The sequence below is a fragment of the Hippocampus bargibanti genome, linkage group LG22 (assembly GCF_051943395.1).
Source record: "Hippocampus bargibanti isolate YZ-2025 linkage group LG22, ASM5194339v1, whole genome shotgun sequence".
NCBI lineage: Eukaryota > Metazoa > Chordata > Actinopteri > Syngnathiformes > Syngnathidae > Hippocampus > Hippocampus bargibanti.
Window position 1 is genome coordinate 6,840,001 of NC_142755.1, and position 14,564 is coordinate 6,854,564.

Consider the following 14,564-nt stretch of genomic DNA (forward strand, 5'->3'; position numbering starts at 1 on the left):
GGAATGCTCTCAAAGCCTTTTAACAGGAAACCGTCACCGTTCTACATGGACGAATATTAAATTACACTCCCAGTCTTTATAGTGAGCTATCTAGTTAGTATTCTAGCTGGCGACTCAGCTAGCTATCTAGATGTGGCTATTCAGCCATCTAGCTACCTATCTAACTGACGAGCAATCTAGGTGGCTACCTGGCTAGCTACCTAGGTGGCTTCCTAGCTAGCTATCTAGCTAGTTCTCTAGCTGGCTACCCAGCTAGCTATCTAACTGGCTATTAAGCTATTTAGCTATTTGGCTACCTGGCTAACTGTCTAGGTGGCTTTCTAGTTAGCTACCTATTTGCTATCTAGCTAGTTCTGTAGCTGGCTGGGTATCTAATTGGCTATTAAGCTATCTAGATAGGTATCTAACTGGCTCTCTATCTAGGTGGCTACCTGGCTAGCTATCTAACTGGCTATTAAGCTATTTAGCTAGCTGTATTTATATATATATATACATAACTGGCTACCTGGCTAACTGTCTAGGTGGCTTTCTAGCTAGCTACCTATTTGCTATCTAGCTAGTTCTCTAGCTGGCTGGGTATCTAACTGGCTATTAAGCTATCTAGCTATGTATCTAACTGGCTCTCTATCTAGGTGGCTCCTGGCCAGCTACATAGGTGGCTTCCTAGCTATCTACCTATTTGCTATGTAGCTGGCTATCTCGCTAGTTCTCTAGCTGGCTACCCAGCTAGCTATCTAACTGGCTATTAAGCTATCTAGCTAGCTATCTAACTGGCTAGCTATCTAGGTGGCTACAGGTTAGCTATCTAGGTGGCTTCCTAGCTAGCTATCTATTTGCTATCTAGCTAGTTCTCTTGCTGGCTACCCAGCTAGCTATCTAACTCGCTAGCTATATAGGTAGCTACCTGGCTAGCTACCTAGGTGGCTTCCTAGCTAGCTACCTATATAGCTAGTTGTCTAGCTGGCTACCCCGCTAGCTATCTAACTGGCTATTTAGCTATCTAGCTAGCTATCTGACAGGCTACATGGCTAGCTATCTAACAGGCTACCTGGCTAGCTATCTAGGTGACTTCCTAGCTAGCTATGTATTTGCTATCTATTAGCTATCTAACTAGCGAGCTAGCTATCTATTAGTTATCTATTAGCTCTCCAGCTAACTTTCTATCTATTTGAGTTATTCCGGGTTGAGTGAATGCTGGCGCATCTGGCTGCCGCTGCTCACCCACACAGAAAAACTGATCCTGTGACTGGAAAGTGACCTTGAGAGTTTTGAAAGGCGCTTAAAAATTAAATGGATTATTATTATTATGATTAAATAAAAGGGCCGCGGAGAACGTAGCGAAACGCTAACAGAAAATAAGCAGAGCATGAACGAGCAATTTCATCCCAGAGCGAGAAGCGTCGCAACTTTGACCTCGTCTGAACGCCCGTTCCCGAATTCGATAAAATTAGGCTGTGTCCGATCTGGCTGCCACGTCGAATACCCACAGCGCGGGCAACAGGGATCATCGCCCTCCCTCCCCACAATCGCGTTTCATTCCCGAGAGGCGAGCGTGAGAAGCGTATTGGGTTAGCATACATTCAGAACCCATGTAATGGTCCAAAAATATTGCTAAGATGCTAATCAGTCACCGAAAAGAAAATGAACACCCGCATACTGGCATGCGGGTGTTCATTGTCAAATTCAAACGTGTGTACGTTTAATGCACATATGTAAAAATCTGGATAGCGTGTTATATGTATGCATGCTGCTTACAATGACGTCTACTGTGAACGCGTGCTTCATGCGTGTGCATGGGGGGGGGGGGTTCATTCATTCAAAGTGCCCGACGGTGGAGTACGCGTGTGTGTTTGCGTTAAAGGGGGGTGTTGCACGCTTGGCTATTGTCTCAAGTGCATTACATCATAGCACCAACCCCCCCCCCCCCCCCCCCCCCCCCTCCTCCTCCATCTCACCAATGTCAAGCATGCACACGCACACAATCACCTTGGCGATGTAGGTCAGTAGCGCGCTTACCTTCTCTTGGTGCGCGTTCACAATGCCCAGCTCGTCTGCAGATGGGGGGGGGGGGGGCACGCACCTCCTCTTCCCGAATCAATAAGACATGGAGGAGGGGGCGTCGGTAGCAGGGGGGAGTGGATGAAAAAGGAAAGCCGAACTGGCCTCAGTGGCGATTCCGCGCGGCCGGCGCGCCAACAGCCCCCTGCGCGGTAGCGCCTTCGACATCACGGTCGCGGTGACATGTTTCCTTCACTGAGAAGATCTCGAGGAAGAGGAGGAGGAGGAAGGAGGCCAGCTGGAAGAGACCAATTGAGAGGGACTACGGGGGGGGGCGGGGTCTTAAAGTTGCAGCTGTGCTTTTCATCCTCTTTTGAAGGAGCTGGCCAATCAGGAGCAGGATGACATTTGATTAGGAACACCCTCAATCTCAATGCGGGTGTCGGCGAGATGATGGGGGACGCCTCATGGGATGCAGATGTGGTCACCTCATCTAAAAAAATTATAAAAAAAAAAAAAACAGCATTTTCAAGAAACATCATTATTGCAGACAGGATTTGTCTACCTGGAAAAAAATCCACCAAGGCGCAGGGGGAGACCACGCAAAGTTCACATAGGAAAGTCCCATCGTGCACAAGTTTTTTTTCCCACCAACAAGAGAAGATCAAGACTCAACTCCCTCCCAGCCCTGCCCCCCCTGCCCCTTCCCACTGCCACACTCATCGAAATCTGAGTACAAGCTACACGCTGTACTATCATCCTGAACTCTATTTTTTTCCCTGCAAGACCTCACTTCAACCTTTTTTTTGTTGTTTTTGCATTACAATACTACCTCACTTTACATACGACACCACCTCACTTTACAACGACACTACCTCACTTTACATATGACACTACCTCACTTTACATATGACACTACCTCACTTTACATACGACACTACCTCACTTTATACGACACTACCTCACTTTACATACATTACCTCACTTTACATACGAAACTACCTCACTTTACATACATTACCTCACTTTACATACGGCACTACCTCACTTTACGTATGACACTACCTGACTTTACGTATGACACTACCTCACTTTACATACGACACTACCTCACTTTACATACGACACTACCTCACTTAACATACGATATTACCTCACTTTACATACGTCACTACCTCACTTTACATACATTACCTCACTTTACATACGACACTACCTCACTTTACATACGACACTACCTCACTTTACATACACTACCTCACTTTACATACGGCACTACCTCACTTTACGTACGACACTACCTCACTTTACGTATGACACTACCTCACTTTACATACGACACTACCTCACTTTACATATACACTACCTCACTTTACATACGACACTACCTCACTTTATACGACACTACCTCACTTTACATACATTACCTCACTTTACATACGACACTACCTCACTTTACATACACTACCTCACTTTACATACGAAACTACCTCACTTTACATACATTACCTCACTTTACATACACTACCTCACTTTACATACATTACCTCACTTTATGTACGACACTACCTCACTTTACATACGACACTACCTCACTTTACGTATGACACTACCTCACTTTACATACGATATTACCTCACTTTACATACGACACTACCTCACTTTACATACGATATTACCTCACTTTACATTCAGAAATTACATGTATTGTCTGTTGTCAATTGTCTGTCTTTTTTTAGCCACATTCTAAGTGCCTTGCACGCCGGGTCCGAGAGGACATTAATTTCATCTGTGCTGTATATTATGCACATTAGCATATTTGACAATCAAGCTGACTTTGACATCATCCATTCAAATCTTGACATTGCTGTCCGTGGTGCTGAAAAGCGATTTTTTTCTCATTAAACTTCATCGCCATAATGTGATTAACTTTCACAATATTTCATATTTTTCCAAACATTAGGTCCATAAAGATGCCCGCGTGAGGTCATGACAGATTTCCAGATGTTGTGCAGGGTCCTGTTGCATGCAGTCCTGATTGGCCAGAGCAGGGGGGTTCCTGTTGCCAGGCAACCAGGCGGCTGCTGCCCACAGAAAGCACAGACGGCCCCTTAATCAACATTTTTTTTTTGCAGATGCCACTCACGTCATTCCCCCAGCCGTTGCTGCGCAGGTACACGAGGAGAGATGAAAACATAGTAATTTGATGATTGAGAGCAAGTTTTCTTTCTTCCATGAGCTCATCTGGGAGGGTTACAAAGAATTGTCGATGTTATAGCACAGGTGAATAAGGTGTGTTGCGACAGTGACAATAGGAAAACATAAAGGACGGACGGCGGCCATTGAAGATCAGAATTTGAGACTTGTGCGATCCGAAAATGTACACATTCAACTCATTCGCTGCTATTCTTACATTTATTTCATTTAGTCATCCGATAAAGCGCTGGTAAGACCTCTGGCAATGTTTTTCCCCTCCATGAGGGGGCAGCATTTCCCTTTTTGTTGTTACAGCTCCAGCTGTTATTAAAGCGCTGTATAAATCAATATGTATGGATTGCATTGTCTTTTGTACCGCAGCCCCCATTTCAAGATCATATAACTCCAGATACATATAATTTAGGAATTAACTTTTTTTTCGGACAAAAGAAGAGAATCTAAGGTTCCTTAATCAGAATTGATTGTTCTTGTAGTCCGAAAACTCAAAATTGTGTGGGTCCTGCAATTTCAGTGATAATGACAAAAACCCTGGCACTGGAGTGGACACATTTTTTGTACATGTCTGGCACTCAATGTTAAAACCTTCCATTAAAAACAGTGTTGTATACAAACGTTGTTTTTTGTTTTCTTTCTTGGATCTGAATATTTTAAATGTGACTGTTAAAAAAATAACTCATTCACTGCCAGACGTGCAAAAAATGTGTCCGCTCCAGTGCCAGGGTTTTTGTCATTGCCACTGAAATTGCAGGACCCACAGAATATTGAGTTTTGGGATGACATGAACATTCAATACAGCGTTAGAAACCTTAGAGTCTCTTCTTTCATCAGAAATATTTAATTCCTAAATGATATGGGTCTGGAGTTATTTGAACTTGAAATGGGGGTGGCTGTACAAAATATAATACAAATTGATTTATACAGTGCTTTAACAACATCTGAAGCTGGAACAAAGCACTAACATGGAAAAAAAGGAAATACTGCCCCCATGTGGAAAAGAAAAAACATGGCCAGAGGCCATGGCCAGCGCTTTAACTGCACTCAAGCATGAAAAAAACAACAAAACCCGAACAAATTCAACAATCGCACACTACGTCATATTTTCAATTCCTGAATAAATGTGTGAATGCCAATTTGTGAATGGCAGTGAATGAGTTAAAAAAACACATGATTGAATTAATTAACTCATTGACTGCAATTTCCGAATTTATTCGGGAATTGAAAATATGACAGAGTGCCACTCCCGAATTTTTTTTTTTCATAAGTAGTCCCAAAACTCAATATTCTGTGGGTCATGCAATTTGAGTGACAATGACAAAAACCCTGGCACTGGAGTGGATACATTTTTGCACAGTCTGGCAGTCAATGAGTTAAATACAATAAAAAGATGGAAAGTGCAAAAAATAAAAATTAAAAAGATGATTAAGTGTAAGGGCAAGCTTTTGCCCGCATGTCGTCAGCGTCATCAATAATTCAGATTGGCGACCAGCAAAGGAAACGCCAGTCGACAATACCTCCCTTCCGGTGGTTGTTGTCTGCGATTTTGAAATGAGTCATCAAATTCATGAATTCCTGATTTGATCATAAAGAAAACGACGCCGCAGGAAGTTCCGAACCGCTTTGACGGAATCGTTCCTTATACGAAGATGTGCTCATTATTGCACATTTATTAAAAATCAATAAAGATGTGCCATATTTGGGGTTATTATTATTATTTTGCATGAAGAATGGCTCTTGAAATCATTCAAGGCCATCTTGGTGCCCCTCTACAATGGCGGCAAGGAAGGTGATGGAGGAGGCGTATCCTAGCAACAAGAAGCTGGGAGTCAACTTGTTTGGTCACGGTGACGTCATGCGGACTGGAAACAGAGTAGAATGCAATACAATACAGCCTAATTTATAGCTTTCACCACAGCTGCGGCTGTAACAAAGCGCTTCACATTAATAGTCAACACAAAGGAAAATAGTAAACACAACAGGAACATAAAAACATGTCGTAACAACTTTCCCCGTGTACTACATATTTGAGTACAAGACCAACACTTTATTACATGAAGCGGTTCTAGATGAAAGAGGAGAAGACGAAAGCCTCCTTTTCACCACTGGATCAGAAACATCATGGTGGAATGCAACACGTCTGCTACAAGCTAAGTTTTGAAAGCTAACACAAAGCTGTAGCATCCATTGACAAAAAGAGATTGCCTCACATCTCCTGTCTCCACGTACAGGAAATCCGCTTCAATTCCGGCGACAGTTCCACATACAATTGTGGAATTAAAGTCAACAAAGTTTACAGAAGGAATTCCTCCCAAAAAAAAGCACATCGTCATGAAACGTGGAAACGTGAGCTTATGCTGCCCTCATGTGGACGGAAACCAAACTGACGCAACCCAGCAAAAAAAATGCGGAGACAGAAAGACAAAAAGAGAAAGAGCGACAAAAAGAGACAATGACAAAAAGAGACAGACAGAGCTACAAAAAAGACACAGTCAGAAAGAAAGACAAAAGGGAAAGACAGACAGAGAACCAGACACAGAGAGACAGAGACAAAAAGAGACAGACAAACAGACAAAAAGAGACACACACAAAGAGACAGACAGAGACAAAATGAGACAGACAAAAAAGAGACAAAAAGAGACAGAGATACGAAAAGAGAGACAGGCATAGAGACAAGAAGAGACACAGACAGAGACAAAAAGAGACAGACGGGCAGAGACAAAAAGAGATACAGAAAGACAGAGACAAAAAGAGACATACAGACACAGACAGACAGCCAAAAGTAGACTGACACACAGACAGACAAAAAGAGACAGCTAGACAGCTAAACAACACACTCAAAGTTTGAGTACCTTTTGTAACTTTGAACCACACCAGGTGACGACGAGGCACATTTGACACTTTCCACCTCCCTGTTTTTGTGGAGGATTTAGCAACTAGTGTGGAGGGGGGGCGGAGGATTGTAAGGCCGCAATGCTGATTGAAAGCGGGGGCCCCTGCCGGGCAAGCGCCTTGTCGTCGTCCCAGTTTGTGCAGCTGCCTCCCGCTTCCTCCTCAGCATTTTAATGGCCGGTTTGTTTCCGAGGCCCGGGGGGGGGCTGCGACCCCTCCCACCCCAAGGGCAGGACAGCCAATCGGTGATGGAGGAAGTTCAGAGGCACAGAGTGGGAGGACGTGGGAAATTCATTCCGTTGGGGTCAGAAGCATGAAGCGCAAGAATCAGGACGACGATGCAGACGGGGGCGGGCGAGACGACGATGCGGTGCACCTGAGGCGAGAGATCGGCCTGGTGCCCGCCGTGTCTTTGATCGTGGGCACGGTGGTGGGCAGCGGGATTTTCATCGCCCCCAAAGGGGTTTTGATAAACAGCGGCAGCGTGGGACTCTCGCTGGTGGTGTGGACGCTTTGCGGGGTGCTTTCCTTGTTCGGTAGGAAAAGCGGGTGGGCGCAACGGGGGGGAATCGCTCAGGCCAAATGTGTAAGAGTTCACCAATGGCTGTTTTTGTGACAGGAGCGCTTTGCTACGCTGAACTGGGGACCACTTTCAGCAAATCGGGGGGCCACTACACGTATCTGCGCGAGACCCTGGGGCCGCTCCCGGCCTTTTTACGCTTATGGGCGGAGTTTCTCTTCATCAGGTGGCGAGAATAATAATTTAATTTAATTTCATTTCTAAGCGCCTTTCAAAACTCTCAAGGTCACCTTACAATCAGAAAATCGTTTTTTCTGCGGGTGAGCAGCGGCAGCCACACGCGTCAGCATTCACTCAACCCGGAAGTAACTCAAATAGGTAGAACGCTAGCTAACTAACAGATAGCAAAGATAGCCAGCTAGATAGATAGCCAGCCAGCTCAATAGCTTTATAGCTAATAGCTAGCTAGCAGGACAGATAGACAGTTAGCTAACTACCTAGATAGCCATATAGCTAATATATAGCCAGGACGTTACCTACAATGAGACAGAACAAATGAAAAATCTCCATTGTTTTTGTGCTAGGCCAGCCGTGGCTTCCTATGTGTCGCTCGCTTTCGGCCGCTATGTGGTGGAGCCTTTTTTCGCCCCATGCGAAGCCCCCGCAGCCCTCATCCGATTGGTCAGCCTGCTGGGTGTGAGTAAGTACCTTTTCGCATTCATCCTACACCGCCGCCGCCATCCGTTTAATCAGCTGGGCTTTCCCACATGCAGCGTTTGTGGTGGCAGTCAACTGCTGGAGCGTCAGCATGGCCTCCCGCACCCAAGTCACCTTGACCTTTGTCAAGACCTTCGCCCTGGTGCTCATCATCGTGCCAGGCGTCATGGCGCTGGCCAAAGGTGGGCTCGGCGGTCGGAAAGAGGACCCACCAGGCGGGGCGTTGAAACGGGTCATCGTTCTTCTCAGGGAAGACGGAGAACTTCCGGAATGGCTTCGAGCTGGAGGCCTTGACGCTGGATAGGTTGCCGCTGGCTTTTTATAACGGCCTGTACGCATATGGAGGATGGTGAGAGGTGCAAATTCAACAAACAGTCTCAAAATTGAGCAACAAACCTTAGCTAGCCTCCATTTTACTAGGTTCTATCTCAACATGGTGACAGAGGAAATCATCAACCCAAACAGGTAAGCGTGTTTTTTTGCCAATCCATTTTTTTTGAGAAACATCAAGCGAGTGTTATTCCAGGACCATCCCGCTGGCCATCCTGGTCTCCATGGTAACGGTGACGTTGCTCTACGTGCTGGTCAACGTGTCCTACTACACGGTGATGACGCCTGGCGAATTGCTGGCATCCGAAGCTGTTGCCGTGGTCAGTGAGAAACCGGATCCAAAGCATACATGCCAACTTTTGAAACCAGAGAAGCTGAGTAATATGCCGGGTCGGTCATATAAATGACTTACGACCGTCTCAACTTACGACTGTTGGCCAGAACGGAACTTGGTCATAAATCAGATGTTACCTGTGTATGTGTGTGTGTGTGTGTGTGTATATATACAGTAAAGTCTCGTTATATTGATATTCAAGGGAGTCCGAAAAAATATCGATATAACCGGGACTATCGATATATCCGACCTTGTTTGCATGTAATTTTCTCCGTGCGTGCATAGAAATACAGTAAAGTCTCGTTATATCGATATTCAAGGGAGTCCGAAAAAATATCGATATAACCGGGACTATCGATATATCCGACCCTGTTTGCATGTAATTTTCTCCGTGCGTGCATAGAAATAGTATCGATATAACCGGGACTATCGATATATCCGATATCGATATAACGAGACTTTACTGTAGTATCGATATAACCGGGACTATCGATATATCCGATATCGATATAACGAGACTTTATACTGTGTATATATATATATATATATATATATATATATATATATATATATATATATATATATATATATATATATATATATATATATATATACATATACATACATACAGGTAACATCTGATTTATGACCAAGTACCGTTCTGGCCAACAGTCGTAAGTTGAGACGGTCGTAAGTCGGATATTACCTGTATATATTTAGTGATACCTCAGTTTACGAACGTAATTGGTTCCCAGAAAGTGTGTGTAAGGTGAATGAAACGTTCATCTGCCAAGCCATTATTTCCCAAAAGAAACCATTAAAAATTAGAATATCCGTCCCCAGGGCCCTGTAAACCATAATTTACTACAAAATAAGCCTTAAAGGACAACCGACATCACTTTTTTGTTTCCTAACTGACATCAGAAAAATGTTTTATAGCATCTAAAATACCCAAAACACCTCATCTCATCTCATTTTCCGTACCGCTTATTCCTCATTAGGGTTGCGGGGGGTGCTGGAGCCTATCTCAGCTGTCTTCGGGCACGAGGCGGGGGACACCCTGAATTGGTTGCCAGCCAATCGCAGGGCACACGAAGACATACAAACAGTCACTCTCACACTCATACCTAGGGACAATTTGGAGTGGTCAATTTGCCTGCCATGCATGTTTTTGGAGTGTGGGAGGAAACCGGAGGACCCGGAGAAAACCCATGCGGGTCCGGGGAGAACATGCAAACTCCACACAGGGAGGCCGGACCGGGACGCGAACCAGCGACCTCTGCACTGTGAAGCCGGTGTGCTAACCACTCGACTACCGGGCCGCCATCACCCAAAACACGCAGTATGATATTTTTAGTCAAATGCAAAACACCAATAAAAATGACTTCAAGTGTCCAAAAACTACTTCAAATTGTACCCGGAAGTGGCCAGTCTTTCCTTGCTGGAGAATCAAAACAATGGCTTCGGATTCGGAAAAGATGCTTTGTTGTTACTCATACAGTTATGAATATGATTCAAATAGTTCTGAAGAGGAAAGCATGCATTTGCAATCGATTAAATAATTTATTCTGGTCATTTTGATGTATCTGGAGAGAAATGTAGTGACAACTCTTTAGTACTCACAGTACCAAAAAAAAGCAGAAGAGGGCGACAAAGCTCCGTGTAAATTGTCTCCTGGGACGTTTTGTAAGGGAACATCAAATACACTGTAAAAGTCTTGGTGCAAATTTTCAGTTTTCAGACCAAAGTACCGCAAAGTGCATTGAGGTGATGCAAGGTATGTCCTTTCTCGGCGTTCCTTCAGTGACGTAGGGTGAGGACTCATCTCCAACTTAAAAACAAGAGTTCCGGAATATTCAGCGCGAGTCTTAAAATGTAAAATACAGAGCTTTATGTGGTGGAATCTTTGTAAAATACGCTCAGTAGAAGTCATTTGAAGCGATTTTACAAATTATGGACACAACTTGTCGTCAGTTGTCCTTTAAAACTACACAAAATATACCTTATTTTAAGTATAATAACTGTGCTCTTGGATTGTAGTTAAAGAAATAAACTGTACCGTATAATAAAGTCGTGTTACAGTAAAGTCTCGTTATATCGATATTCTCGGGAGTCGGAAAAAATATCGATATCACCGGACTATCGATATATCCGATCCTGCGGCATGTAAATTTTCTCCTTGCGTTCATAGAAATAGTATCGTAATAAGCAGTACTATCGATATAACCGATAGATATAACGAGACTTTACTGTATTTACCTTTGTGATGGTAGTTGATGGCATGAAATTGCCATTCTTTCTCAGCGATAATACCCTCATTCACACTGTCTCCTGCTAGCTGCTTTTCGTTTATCCAAATCAACAGAAGTTTTTCAACCTCTTCTATTGCCCGAAACTGTTGCTTCGACAACACAGAAACACCCTTAGCCACACGTAGTAATGGTCGACTTAGCATCATGGTACTGAGACAGAGCTAAGTCACACACGCACACCTCGTTCATGTTTTTTGATGATCTGCTTCTTCTGCTCGACCGTAATTTTCTTTTGCGTCCTCTTCAGCTGAACACTAGCCTGTGGTGGGGTCTTCTTCGGTCCCATAATAGCAAAAGTACTCCACTCGATAACAAACCACATCTGCACTCAAAGGGAGGGTGGAAAACTAGTCTGCCAGCCACCGTGGCGCTACGTGTGGTTGGGTTCGTTTGCCGAAAACTAGTTCGTATGCCAAGATTATAATCTTGCGAATTTAATGTTCGTAAGGTGAAAGTTCGTAAACTAAAGCGTTCGTAAGATGAGGTATCACTGTATTTTGCAAACAACGAAACATTTACTAATCAATCCTGTTTGAAAAGTACAATGAATGGTAAGACATTGTTATTAACTTTAAATATGCCCATCTAAGACACATTTCTATGGCTTGACAAAAATAGCTAGCAACAAACTCAAATGACAAACTCACGTCCTTTTCACCTTTTCTCAACCAAAGTATAACTCCTGGAAATTGTTTGGGTGTATTCTTCGTGAAGTATTCTTTTACATTTCACACTTTTTGTTGCTTTCTCTCCAGCTGATGCCATTACAAGACAATAATAAAAATGATGCTTGAATTAATGACAATAATATACTTATATATCATTAAATAAAATAAGACAATAACAAAAATGAACTCTTGGTAGCTAATAGCTGGCACTGTGCCGAATCACCTGCTCTAAATTTACATACGATACTTCTCATGTTTTGAATGAACCTTAGGTATTTACTATTTTGACCATTTTTGATTAAAAACCGTAATTTTCACGAATAAACCCTAATGGGATCTTGAAAACTGTACTCATTACGGCAAAACCGGAGTAGTTGGCAGGGATGTAAAAGTCCCTATCCAGCAGCTGCAGTATTTTGTTTTTCTACTTCTTTCTTTCCTTTCCTCTTCCTTTCACAACTTTGCTGCTGTGTTACGTCCGGAGTACGTTGAGTGAACGCTGGCACAAATGGCTGCCGCTGCTCACCCGCACAAAAAAATAGTAATAATTCTCATCCCGTGACTGTAAAGTGGCCTTGAGAGTTTTGAAAGGCGCTTGTAAATGAAATGTATTATTATTATTATTAAAAGTGGCAGAAAATTGATATTGAGGACCTTACCTCGGCCGGCCGGTATGTCCAACCCCCCCGTGCTGCCAGACATTTGCCAACCGAGCACTGCAGGGGGTGTCGGCTGTCATTCCCCTCCTGGTGGCGCTTTCTTGCCTTGGAGCACTCAACGGCGGCTTCTTTTCTTCACCCAGGTGGGTCAACCTCGGCCATGTTGTATGTTGTTAAAAAAAAATGTCCAAAATGGTAAACAAGAGGAGTGCTGTCGTTTTTAACTTGTTCTACTTGAATGGCAGGATGCTGTTTGTGGGCGCTAGGGAGGGTCACTGGCCGCACATCTTCTCCATGATTCACATCAGGCGACACACGCCGCTGCCTGCCGTCTTGTTGCTGGTAATGATTAGCAAATAAATAAATAAAAATGTGGGCTTCAACGCGCAATTCACCCCCCCCCCCCACTCTAGTACCCGTTGGTGGTTCTGATGCTGATCACCGAGGAGATCCAACACCTGATCAGCTTAGCCTCCTTCGCTCGCTGGTTCTTCATTGCCTTGGCGACGTTGGGGATGCTGGTTCACCGCTCCCGCTTCCCGCAACTCCCTCGACCTTTCAAGGTCAAACATTGACAAATCGCAGCCGAACTACACCCCCGCCCTAAAAGAAAAAAAACTCACCGGTCACGCCCGCAGGTGCCCCTGGTCATGGCCGTCACTTTTACTGCTGCTTGCTTCTTCATCGTGGGTCTGTCGCTGTATTCGGACCCCTGGAACACGGGACGTAGCTGCGCCTTGACGCTAACCGGCGTACCCGTCTATTATGCGGCCGTTCGCCGCTCCCGACTGCCGCCCAGATGGAGACGCCTGTTCGGTGAGTCGCGCCCTGCGTTTCACGTTGAGCAAAGGCAGCATGTTAGCAAAAAAATAAATACAGGTAACATCCGACTTACGACCGAGTTCCGTTCCGAACAAACGGTCGTAAGTCAAAATGGTTGTCGAAATCCATTTAAAATGTGGAATAGAGAATCGGAGGCTAAATGACTCCTACCCCCCCCTCCCCCATCTGTCAATTTCTGTGCGAGAGTGAGATGCTGGATGGCTGGCCAAAATTGTCGTACACATTGCCGGCCTGCTAGCGTGCTGCGATGCCAGGCGTAGAATTAAAATTTAAAAAATAGGGTCTGGAGGTCGCGGTCGTAAGTACAGGTGGGCATAAATTGAGATTGTCGTAAGTCGGATGTTACCTGTATTTGCTATCTAAATAGCAATCTATTAGCTGTCTACAGGTATCATCCGACTTACGACAGAGTTCCGCTTCCGACCAAACAGTCGCAAGTTAAAATGGTCGTAAGTCAAAATCCATTCAAAATAATGAATAGAGACTCGGAGTCTAAATGACTCGCAAACTCTCTGGTGCCATCACACGGGCGATTGCTGTGCGAGCGTGAGATGCTGGCTGGCCAAAATTGTCGTATGCGTTGCCGGCCTGCTAGCGCTTTGCGGTGCCAGGCGTAGCATTAACATTTTAAAAGGAGGGTCTGGATGTTATGGTCGTAAGTACGAGTGGTCATAAGTATGAGTGATCGCAAGTATGAGTGGTCGTTAAGTATGAGTGGTCATAAGTATGGGTGGTCGTAAGTTAGATGTTACCTGTATAATTGGATTTGCCTTTATTATTATGATTATTTTTATTATTATTTATAATAACAATAATAATAATAAATAGACACCATATTTGGAAAAGTGATGGGCGGCCATGTTTGTTTGTGGCTCTTTTGGTCAGATTACTGCAGCAAGAAGCTTCAGATCCTTCTAGAAGTGGCTCAGCAGGAGGTGAAAACCTACTGAGTGTAAAGAACACCCCCCCTAACCGCCTCCACATACACACACATTCCATATTTTTGTGTGAACTCACGATATTGTTTTTTTTTCTGTGACAAACAATACATACCTTTCAATAAACTTTTATTCTTATCGC

At 44.1% G+C, this 14,564-nt stretch overlaps 2 protein-coding genes across 2 annotated transcripts in view; one reads left to right on the top strand and one right to left on the bottom strand.

Annotated features, from left to right (window-relative positions):
* Positions 1 to 4,452, bottom strand: part of ppfia2 (PTPRF interacting protein alpha 2) — a 53,537-nt gene extending 49,085 nt beyond the window's left edge. Inside the window, 2 exon segments of the mRNA XM_088989285.1 lie at positions 2,017 to 2,491; positions 4,145 to 4,452. The gene's annotated coding sequence lies outside the window, so the exon portion shown is untranslated.
* Positions 4,453 to 7,388: 2,936 nt separating this feature from the next.
* LOC148881832 (cystine/glutamate transporter) lies at positions 7,389 to 14,512 on the top strand. The gene is made up of 12 exons (XM_088989290.1): positions 7,389 to 7,637; positions 7,721 to 7,847; positions 8,206 to 8,321; positions 8,395 to 8,520; positions 8,588 to 8,687; positions 8,759 to 8,803; positions 8,865 to 8,988; positions 12,681 to 12,784; positions 12,887 to 12,983; positions 13,055 to 13,204; positions 13,280 to 13,457; positions 14,370 to 14,512. The coding sequence occupies exons 1-12, from the start codon at positions 7,415 to 7,417 to the stop codon at positions 14,432 to 14,434; spliced, it is 1,455 nt and encodes a 484-aa protein (XP_088845416.1). The 5' UTR covers positions 7,389 to 7,414; the 3' UTR covers positions 14,435 to 14,512.
* The last annotated feature ends 52 nt before the right edge of the window (positions 14,513 to 14,564 follow it).